At 42.5% G+C, this 12,198-nt stretch overlaps 1 protein-coding gene across 1 annotated transcript; it reads left to right on the forward strand.

Annotated features, from left to right (window-relative positions):
- The first annotated feature begins 2,851 nt into the window (after window positions 1-2,851).
- Window positions 2,852-10,128, forward strand: dusp14 (dual specificity phosphatase 14). The gene is made up of 2 exons (XM_080771518.1): window positions 2,852-3,146; window positions 8,417-10,128. The coding sequence occupies exon 2, from the start codon at window positions 8,508-8,510 to the stop codon at window positions 9,135-9,137; it is 630 nt and encodes a 209-aa protein (XP_080627644.1). The 5' UTR covers window positions 2,852-3,146; window positions 8,417-8,507; the 3' UTR covers window positions 9,138-10,128.
- Window positions 10,129-12,198: the final 2,070 nt, after the last annotated feature.

The raw sequence follows: 12,198 nt of genomic DNA on the forward strand, positions 1-12,198 counted from the left end.
ACTTAGCCTTGCATATACACTGGTTTGTTACACCCCTATACTTAGCCTTGCATATACACTGGTTTACACCCCTATACTTAGCCTTGCATATACACTGGTTTACACCCCTATACTTAGCCTTGCATATACACTGGTTTGTTACACCCCTATACTTTGTAGCCTTGCATATACACTGGTTTACACCCCTATACTTAGCCTTGCATATACACTGGTTTGTTACACCCCTATACTTTGTAGCCTTGCATATACACTGGTTTACACCCCTATACTTAGCCTTGCATATACACTGGTTTACACCCCTATACTTTGTAGCCTTGCATATACACTGGTTTGTTACACCCCTATACTTTGTAGCCTTGCATATACACTGGTTTACACCCCTATACTTTGTAGCCTTGCATACACTGGTTTATTCGTTACACCCCTATACTTTGTAGCCTTGCATATACACTGGTTTGGTTCGTTACACCCCTATACTTTGTAGCCTTGCATATACACTGGTTTGGTTCGTTACACCCCTATACTTTGTAGCCTTGCATACACTGGTTTACACCCCTATACTTTGTAGCCTTGCATACACTGGTTTACACCCCTATACTTTGTAGCCTTGCATACACTGGTTTACACCCCTATACTTTGTAGCCTTGCATACACTGGTTTACACCCCTATACTTTGTAGCCTTGCATATACACTGGTTTGTTACACCCCTATACTTTGTAGCCTTGCATATACACTGGTTTGGTTTGTTACACCCCTATACTTTGTAGCCTTGCATATACACTGGTTTATTCGTTACACCCCTATACTTTGTAGCCTTGCATATACACTGGTTTACACCCCTATACTTTGTAGCCTTGCATACACTGGTTTACACCCCTATACTTTGTAGCCTTGCATACACACTGGTTTACACCCCTATACTTTGTAGCCTTGCATACACACTGGTTTACACCCCTATACTTTGTAGCCTTGCATATACACTGGTTTACACCCCTATACTTTGTAGCCTTGCATACACTGGTTTGCAATGCACTTTATATTGGGGCTAGCCAGAGCTGCACTTATAGATTGCAATTAGTGCAAAATGCTGCAGCCCGCCTTCTGACAGGCACAAGAAGGCGTGACCACCTTTCCCCCATTTTAGCTTCACTGCACTGACTCAAGTTTAAGATTTTATTGTTTGTTTTAAAATCCCTTCATGGGCTAGCACCACCTTATATTTCAGACCTTTTAGAATTGTATGTCCCAGAAAGGTCATGGAGATCAGCAGACAAGCTCCTGCTGGAGGTCCCGAAGTCCAAACTGAGACTTAGGGGAGATCGTGCCTTTTCTGTAGCTGCCCCTAAACTTTGGAATGAACTCTCTGTAAAACTGTCCCCCTCTATCCCTATTTTTAAATCCCGTCTTAAAACACTCTTATATTACTACTTTTATTCCCAAGCTTTTACCCCAGAGTGAGATATTTTTTATTTACTTTTTGTTTTACGGTTTGTTTTGTTTTTCTATACCCTGTTGTATATTTGTATCTCTATAATATGTTTTTTTTTTATCTTTGATGATTTTGTGTACTTTTATTTGTGTTTTTTGTTATGTTATGTAAAGCACTTTGGTCAACTCTGTTGTTTTTAAATGTGCTCTATGAATAAAGTTGGATTGGATTGGAAGCCCTGGCCGTTGTGGAACAACTGACAGCTGTGCAGTAGTAGCAAGATAAGTATAACCAATAATTCTGCCTGAGCACCACTTGAGCACAACAAAGCCATGAGACAATAATTCGCAGGCAGGTTTGGCATAATAAAGTCTACTCAATAGAAATAATCTACACACAATCTACTGTTCAGGTCATTTTAATATATTTTAAATGCATCACTCACTTTGTATATTTGCTTTTAGTTTAGGCCGCATCTGCTTTTTTATCAGCAGACCTGCTGAAGCAGATATTGCGTTGTTTGAACTTTTCCGTGTATTGGATGCATTGATTTGTGGTTAGTGATCCTACAGAGCATTGATTAAGGGACAGTAGCCTATACCCAATTACTTTGTTTTTACTTCCAGCAATGACATTTTATTTGAGGTAGTGGCGTATAGGCCTATCCACACTTTTCCTGGGCTGTGTGTGCTCCAGTTCCGTTCGATTTGATCCAATGAAAGCCAATGAAACTGGTCAGATGACCAATGATATCCAATGAAATCAACAGGAACTGGAGCACACACAGCCCAGGAAAAGTGTGGATAGGATAACAGGCAAGGAGGAGTAGTAAACTTAATTATTTTACAATATGGCTAATGTTAGGAAAGCATTGGGTTTTATTCTCTCAACATGAAATTAAGCCTACAGAATTTCAAAAAGAGAAGTATTGAATTGTAAATGTATATATTTACTCTTTATTTTCATATAAACAATATGTAACAATAAAGTAGGCCTACAACCTTGAACCTTGATAACGAATAACGAATGGACAACAAAAATCCACTTCGATTCAAGGTTGTAGGCTACTTTATTGTTACATCTTACAGGTAGGCCTACATAAGAGTAAACCTATTTCTGATTAGCTTCCTTCAGACGATGCAGCAGCATGATAGCATAACATTCAAAACAACAAAAACACAGCAAGCACAGCAAACAAAGAATAAAGAGTGCAAGAAAGAGCAATCAAAGAGGAAAAAAGTCTTGTGACTCAGTAGCCTACATGTGTACACAGAGGCAGACAGGCACTCACCACTCAGGCACTGAAAGGCAGTGACAGTGTGTAGAAGTATAGCATCTCTAGCTGTTGCGTTGAGCAGTGGGGAGGCGCTTGATACCCCCCCCCCCCCCCCCCCCCCCCACCACCACCACCACCACACACACACACACACACACACACCACCTCAGCAGCATCAAACAGTGTCCTGCACGCCGACTCTGTGATAGCCTACTACGCAGCGTGGACATATCGATGGCGCGTTCATTGTAGCCTGTTGGCGTTTATATTTCGTTATGTGCCACAGTGTATTCTCCGGAGCTCTTTTATTGTGTATTTTATCCGCCGATAGATAGCCTAGGCAGCTGTCCTCCTACCTCCAGCAGCCAACACATGCCCACCGGATTGGTGCGTGCGTCAAACTCGCTTTGAAAATCACAACCTGAAGTGAGCGTGGTTTGGTAAGTTGAGACCTTTTACAGTCTATGGTTGAGACAGACATGATGTCCTTGCATTTGATGTAGACTTAGTTGCATCTATTGTAGCTAGCTCTATATTTGATTATATATAATATTAAAATTATCTTCTTTCGAAGGTGCATTGTTTTGCATTAGGTTAAGTCAAATAAATGATATTGGGAAAATCAAGTCTCATCGATGGCATTTGATGTAAAGATTATAGCTTCTCAGTATGCTAATTAATTCCGTATAGCCTGTAGCCTACCACCGTCCAATTTCGATTGTGAACTTGGACAGACGGACATCATCCCTATAGCTTGAAGGCTACGAGTTGCGCGTGCTTAGTTGAAAAGTCATTATAGCCGCTATGATTATAGGCTTATAGCTGTAGGTTATAATAACCTATTAAGTTGGTGACAAATTGACAATGTTACAAGAAAATATTAAATTAGGCTACCTACCATTCCATATTAGAGGCAAATCCTTCCTGTGATCAAGTCAACCAAAGAACAAGATTTTTGTACATGATCTCCCCACGCACTGGTCAGTAAGAATACTTTGAATACTCTGGGCTCCATTTTGAGTGTCAAATTGTCCGCTATGTGATGTCATAATTTAAGACATGGAGGTGTGACCAATGTAATTTTGTTATTTTGCATGCGGTAGCCTACTTTGCTCTCAATGCGAATTAGTCAAGGTGTGTTTTGGGGTCACCTGCATCAACCCAATCAACGTGGCAGGTGCCATTCCCTTTAAAAGTCAGCTGACCCGGTTATGCGCAAATTAAGCTTTGCTTAATAGCATGCGTGAGTGGGGGGTGCAGGGGTCTCGACAGGCACCAAACCCCTAGGTCTCTTTTTCCCCTTTTTGAGTGTTGCAACCACTCCAAGGAACAGCAATGTCCGTATGTGTGGTTAACGTATGTGACAGCAATATCCTATGGTTACCCTGTCCCTGTGTGGTTAATGAGCACCAGTATAATGAGTACCAGTAGGGGCGCTGTTGTGCCATGCAGAAACAGAGAGAGAGAGACAGTGCTGCACTGTTGCCTGCTAATGAGAGAGAGAGAGAGAGAGAGAGAGGGGAGTTGCACCACTCGGTTCACACGGGTGTGATTTTCTTCCCACACACAATGGTGTACAAATAACAATGACAATACACTCATGTGGAGCCATTTACATTCTGCACGCATGCAGGCACATAGACATGACATGACGTTGTCACGTATTCCTATTGCACTGCTTTCCATTCCTTTGTGCCTCAAATGCTTCCTAAGGAATATGGAGAATTTTACATTTAAAAAAACTGTGTAAACAATTAAGCAACTTTACAGAAAAATAAGCCAAAAGTCGCTTATAATACAGACATGGCAACACTGCTGAGCAGGCATGCATGGCTCTTGTGTCAAATCAATTTCTAGGAATATTTCAAGGAACAGCTGGTTATCCATACTTCAATGCCATTACCAGTAGGAAGGCTAAAAAAAACATGTGCAACTCTCCCAAGACACATGTGTTTATACTCTCACAGGCTGCTGTTAATATGTATGTATGTATATATATATATATATACACACACACACACACACACACACACACACACACACACACACACACACACACACACAGTATCACTCATAATTGCAAGAAGGTGTCAGACCTTTTAATGGTTGATGTCAAAACAGGCCTCCTCATGTCCTCATGTTGAATTTGGCATCCACATTGCAAAGGCATTATGAATCCACTACGGCATCCACAAAAGTGTCCATGTCATGTAGAGTTAGTTGTATAGTTGATGAACGCTGCTGTCTTGTGAAAAGCACAGTATTCTCATTGCTCCTTGGCTCCTCCATCCATCCATCCATCCATCCACCCATCTTCAACCACTTATCCGTAATCAGTGGTTCTCAACCTGTGGGTCCCACTGTGGACCCACTGTGGTTACGTCATAGTAAATGTAATTTGCCATTGACTTGGTTTGTACAGAATAAATTGTTCAGTAAAAAGTCCATAGACTTGGCTGCCACAGCCACATGACGAAATAATATATAAGAAATAGACGATCTACAAGCACTAAGAGCCACTAAGCAAACAGAGCATGCATGTATAGTCAGGCACTGCAGGCAGCCTCTTGCTGATCAGTGTTTCCATGTTTTCAAATATGCTCTGTGGCGTGTCAATAAGGAATGAGCTACTAACTACTCAGATTGGGTATCCAGGTCCCACCTCTAGTGTTGGAAATTGAGGCAGACGTCCGGTCACTCTAGTTTCTCTGCAGGTGGCTCACGTTTCCAAGTCATGATAGCAGAGGTGGAACTGGACTCCTGTGGAATCTCCCCACAGAGAGATGAGCAGACATTGGGGGAATCTATCAACTGTCAACAAGTGGGGCCACCTGTTGACAGTCAGACATCCACACTGATTAGTGGGTCTGCATTTCAGTAAAGTGGAGGGAAAGTGCATGACTTAAATGTGGCTGCATCGAGGCAGTTGGTACAGTACCATGTCTTCTAGGCCCTAGGAACAGAACAGCAGATGTCTATACAGTAAGCAGTGAAGGTATTTTACTCAAGTCAGTGGTTCTTAACCTTTTCTGAATCAATCTCAAAAGCGTTCAGGTTCCATTCCATTCAATGTGAAGTGGTCAGATGATTGGGCAAAGTGCAATTTTGGATCAATGAAACTAACATAACTTTAAGTTCCTATTGAAAACTTGTTTTGTTTTTTTCAACGTAAAAAAAATAATCCATGACATTTTCTAACATTATTCATGTTATATTCTCATTAATCTTAGTTTTTTTTTGCCAATTATTGCACTTGCAATACCCTCGCGGCACACCAGTCATCCCCGGCCAACAGGTGGGGAACTGTTTCAGTGATGCAATTAGCCTGCATCCTTTAATAAACTCACTAAATTGAGAAAGGACGCAATCATGTCACCCTCCGGTGGTCCTGAGATGCAATACTGTACTCGGTACTGCACTCTAATGTTGTTGTCCCTTCTGAACCCTATAATTTATTCACAATGTTGGTTTTACGGAATTAATTTGAGAGTAAATGTTTGAAAGTGAGCAGCAGTATCTCTGCCAGCATACGGTACAGTAGATGTTTCTGTGTGTGTGGTGGTAGCCTTGGCACAACTCCCCTAGCTCATCTCCTCCTCTCTCAGCAGCCTCAGCCATGCCCACAGGGTATAAATAGCCATGTGGACGGAGCAAATCTCAGCAAAGCCAATGCTGTGGCACATCAGCACTTTGGAACGGGCCAGGGATTATTCTGTTATCGTCCCCATCTCTCTGATGTTATGGCCAGCGTAGTGCTACCGAGGGCAGTTGCTGCAGCAAGTAAAGAGTTGGCACATCTTTTGGTGCACTACCAATACCAGATGCATTCAAATATGTTTCCAGCATTCACGCTGTAATAGCATTTCATTTCACAAAATGCAAATAAAATGTCGTTGCGTCATAACGTTCCCCACTTGTGAGGAAAAAATATGCTTGTGTTATTATTAGCAAATGTGAAAAGTTCCACTACTATCAGTACTATGCATGTTTTTAAAACTTGTATTTGTCAATTACCATATTTCAAGGAACAGCTGCATGGTTATCCATACTTCAATGCCATTACCAGTAGGAAGGCTAAAAAGACATGTGCAACTTTCCCAAGCCACATGTGTTTACTCTCCCAGGTTGCTGTTGTAAATTAATACCTATGTACATATATAGAATGCATGCACGCACGCACGGTGTGTGTGTGTGTGTGTGTGTGTGTGTGTGTGTGTGTGTGTGTGTGTGTGTGTTATAGATACACATAGGTGCAGTAAGGTTAAATTCACAAAGTAGGCATGTCAGTATTTAATGGGTAACATATGTGGCGGGTGCCAATTGGAGCCGAGACAGCACAATATTTTGCCAGCCTTTGTGCCTCCTTTTTGGGCACCCCAAGTTCTTGAAGACCTCTAAAACCAGTCTGTGGGTATGTCACCTAGGCTACCAAATATAAAAACAAATAGTCTGCACTTACTGACACACACAAATCCATATACTACTACTATTACTACTTGTGCTAGCTTTCAGTGTGTTTTTGTGACCCACCCACCCCCTCTTGAAGTGGTTTAAGGAGGAATAGCAAGCTTACATATTTACAGATTGCACCAGTGCCACTGTCACTGTATTGTGGTGTTATCACCAATGGCAACGGTGTGGAGGAAAGTGCTGCACCTGTGTAATCCATGGCAACCATTTCAGAGGAAAGGGGCAGTGTGATGGGCAGCCACAAAACCTGCAATGGATCCTTTACCTCAGCAGGGAGGGTGGACTTTTGAGTTGCCACTGGTTCCAAAGGAATAGAAGGGGAAACAGGCTGTACCTGTAGCAGGCAGGCGTTTATCTAAAAGATTTGACCAGACGAACGTTTTTTTCTAGAAACGAAAAACAACGATTATCTGTTATCTATTATCTGTATCTGTCTACAGCTCTGTGGAGGACACACTGTCTATCTTTTGCACAAAATGCCACAAATCATGAACACAGCCTTAAAACCTTGCACGCACTCTCACAGTATACCGTGTGTGTGTGTGTGTGTGTGTGTGTGTGTGTGTGTGTGTGTGTGTGTGTGTGTGTGTGTGTGTGTGTGTGCCCCCAGGGGATCTGAGCTCATTATGGTAAAGGGAGGCAGATCAGTATGCGGTCCAGTGTGTATTAATGGCACAGATTCTCTTCTGATTTAATTCCCTGTACGTTATAAAGAAATACAAAAGTCCTTTGATGGCATTGTGAATTACACAGTAGTAGTCAAGTAAGCCTTTCCGAGCCATGAGGCCCATAGGGCAGGAGCCTGCAGAGAACAGCACCCCCTGAAACTTTCTATACACCCCATGGGTAGCTGCATGTATACCCCTGCTGAGAAACACTATCCTACACCAATTCCCCACTGGCCCACACCCATACTCACCCTCTCAATTCCCACCTAGAATCAGAATCTGTTTTTATCATGGTTGTACAGGTGTAAAGCAGCTGGTGAAATATTTTTTTTCTGTACATGCTACCCACCTGAGGGGCAGCCTAGGCCCACTAAACTCTAATACAGTAGTCAATTTTGATTTGTGACACCCGTCATTCAGCTCCACTTTGTAGCTTCATGTCATTGACTTTCATTGAAAATGTATTGTAGGCTTTGTTGGCGCTAGTGTGAACATAGCATAACACTGAGGCAGGGTCTTTTCCTTCATCGTAGTATGTATGATATTTAGATCTGTCCGTTTGTGTGTTTCAGGTATATCTGGAGATGTCCTCAAGCCACTAAGAATCTCCCAGTTTTCTTCTCGTTGCTTATTCTGTAGCATTCCAGCCCAATCAACTCTTCAATGGGTTCTCGCAGCCAGAGCTTTTTCCACCACCACCATCACCACCGCAGCTCTGTAGTGCCCACGGCTGTCCCGAGGCTTCTGGCGGAGAGTGGCAGTCTGCTGGGGGGCATTGCACAGATCACCCCTAACCTTTTCTTGAGCAGAGGCAACGTAGCATCCAACCGCAGCCTGCTCCTGTCCAAGGGAATCACCTGTGTGGTCAACGCCACCATCGAGCTACCCAACTTCAACTGGCCCCATGTGGAGTATGTCAAGGTCCCGCTGGCAGACATGCCCCACTCTCCCCTCTCCTTGTATTTCGACAGCGTGGCCGATAAGATACACAGCGTGGGCCGTAAGCGGGGGGCCGTGCTGGTGCATTGTGCAGCAGGGGTGAGCCGGTCAGCCTCCCTGTGTCTGGCCTATCTGATGAAGTACCACCGCGTGTCTCTGGCCGAGGCTCACGCCTGGATCAAAGCCCGGCGCCCCGTCATCAGGCCCAACGGTGGCTTCTGGGGCCAGCTCATTGAGTACGAGAGAAAGCTGTTTGGCAGAAACTCTGTTAAGATGATTCAGACACCTTATGGGGTCATACCTGATGTCTATGCGAGAGACCGCAGGACCCTCGCTCCCTACTGGGGCCTGTGAGAAAGGCCCTGGTCAACAGGGAGTCGGATGGAGGAGTCAAATGAGAGGAGATGATGATCACCTCTGTTGCATTTTAATCCTTTTTTCTTTGGGCTGCAGGTCTGTGCATGTACCCACAGCCAGAGAGGCTACAGTGAGATGCGTGTGAGTGTCTGTGTATGTGAAGCTTACTTAATTAATCCTGGAGCATTTAGATGGCAGGAGCCTAAATAATCAAGACACATTGGTTGTCTATGATACCAACCCGTTATCTCTGAGAGGGAGCAAGGCCTTTCAAGACCAGATTCCTGACGCCCAAAGGAATGACAGGACCACAAGCGATGCCACATACTGTACCACTAGAGTAGTGACAGCTGCTGTGCATTCCCTGGCTTGACTTTCCATTGGACTACAGAGGATACGAGTACTCTGTGAAGGCGTGACTAAAGTCCTTTTCTTGACGTGATGTCATGTGATGGTATTGTGCCAGTTTTGCGGTTAACTTTGATGTGATGGGCAGCAAGTAATGCTCTCAATCCATGGTAGCATTTAAGATACTTATAAGTGTACAGAAGAAAAATATATAAAATAAAAAATGTTTTACTGGACTGTATGGAGGGTAACGAATAGTGGGTTATGAACTGTGCAGTCATGTGACGATACTGCACTGTAATGGATTGTGAAATGGTGCTGCTGTTCAAGAAAATATGTCAACCTCCTCCAGCACATCAACAACACTATGATACAGAGTAGATGCTTGGAAGAACTAACATGGTTTCTGTATCCTACAGTTTTTTGCCTTGTTTCAAGTAATGTGAGGTTCTAGATCTAGAAAGAGCAGTACAGTGAGATAATACATACAAGTAACGATGTCTTCTATGGGTAAACCGTTCACCAGTTGTGGTTTTGAAGAGTTTAATGAATAGCTTTTTTGGTGGGGTGGGGGGGCTTGGCTGTAGCAGGGGAGAATCAAGTCTTTGTTCTAGGCATAAACTGTAAGCTTATGCTTGATTTCAGATGCCACTGTTTGTGTTCAAATTTGATTAAAAAAATTAAATATATTATCAGTTGTTAAGTCTATGTTTTGTCTAATTGAAAACATGTATCGCCATATGGTAACGCAATATATTAATACGCAATAAATCAATAATAATCTTTTAACACAATGTGGCTACATCGCTTCTTACAGCGAAACACCAACATTGTTCCAAACATTGTCTTCAGATGTCATATCATTAATTTTCATTTAGGGTGGCTACAGAGCAGCAGGGAATACAGCAGACGATGAGTGCTTTATCTTGTGCCGTTAAATCTGTGTCTACACAGTAAATACAATTACCCACAGACAGGCCTACCACAATGGGCCAAACTTTCCACCATTTATTTTCCAAATCGATGAAATCTCCCTCCTGCTCTCCCTCTGTTCCAGTGTGAGTTAATGTGAGTATTATGCATTTGATTTTGAGGGCATAGCCGAGCTCTAAAAGTAAACATCCCTTAGTGGCACCACGATTTCATTTTTGACTTTGAGCAATGTGTGTCCCTGGCTGGGTCCGTCCAAGCACGGAAATAGGGTTATTTTCTCAGACCTACAAGCACACAACGTGTTGCCGTGCAAGTACAGTACAGTACTACAAAGAACAGCACAGTACAGTACTACAAAGTACAGTACAGTACTACAAAGAACAGCACAGTACAGTACTACAAAGTACAGTAAGTACTACGAAGAACAGTACAGTACTACAAAGTACAGTAAGTACTACAAAGAACAGCACAGCACAGTACTACAAAGTACAGTAAGTACTACGAAGAACAGTACAGTACTACAAAGTACAGTACAGTACAATACAACGAAGTATAGCACAGTATAGTACAGTACTACGAAGTACAGTACTACAAAGAACAGTACAGTATAGCACAGTACAGTAATTCCAAATACAGTGCAGTTCACTTCAGATGGGTTTTAATCACTAAAGCAGTGAGCCGAGCCATTGACGACATCATCCTCCACATCAGAGGCTGGTATTCATTCATTGTTGGTGTAGAGCAGTAGAGCATGCAGAACAAAGTGCTCTGATGAACTTGGAGGTGTCATTACTTACCACGTCACCACTTTTCATAATAGGTCCTCACTAATGTTCATGATAAAATACCACCATTATTTCTACTCTGTCTGTGTCCCATAGGAGGGCTGTGGGCGGTTCAGAAACCCGTCCACCAATGACATCATCGATGGGGAATCCAAGCAGGCTTTCTATTCCTGGAAAGTTGCAATGCGATAATGGAAGCCATCGTTCTCACGATAATACAAATCTATTTAAATATATCTTGTTTATAAAAATATGTGATTAACGATGATGTCACTGGTGAACGGGTTTCTGAACTGCCCACAGACAGAGTAAAATAAATCGTGGTATTTTATCATGAACATTAATGAGGACCAATTATATGAAGAGATGTTGAAAAGTGGTGAAGTGGTCCTTTAAGCAGCATCCTTTCAGCAGGATGGGCGTGTAACTGAAAATCTGGTGGGCAACTGGGCATTTCAACATTTGTGAAAAGTGTGAAGGGGTCAAACTCCCTGAGATTCTACTCCCAGTCCCCACCACTTCATTTTAAATTACAAAACAGGTGCTTTTGTGAACCTAGCTTCTCCACAAAAGTATTCCAAATGCTTTGCAAACAGTAAAAAATGGATCACTGCAATATGGACAGAACTCTACTTCTCTTACAGTATACGTGTCTATACAGTAAACTAAATATATATTTTTAAATACCGGTATGTATTTTTTTATACAAGGTGGAACCCTCCTGCAGACATTGTCATAGTAACAAATGACTGGGTGAAGGTGAAGAACCACTTTGTATGGCCAAACGACACTGACAGCAAATGGAAATATGGTAACCTTGGTAACAGCCACTGAAGGCATAGTGCCACTGTTAACCGATGACTATTGACACTGAAACAGCAGCCTCACACAATAATCAATAGATGCTCAAAGACAAGGATAAAATGAAGAGCTAAGAAAGAGGAATATATTGTATGAAGTGCTACAATATAGACAATAAACTTGCCTTTGGG

This window comes from Protomyctophum bolini (assembly GCF_963924005.1).
Source record: "Protomyctophum bolini genome assembly, chromosome: 9".
NCBI classification, from domain to species: domain Eukaryota; kingdom Metazoa; phylum Chordata; class Actinopteri; order Myctophiformes; family Myctophidae; genus Protomyctophum; species Protomyctophum bolini.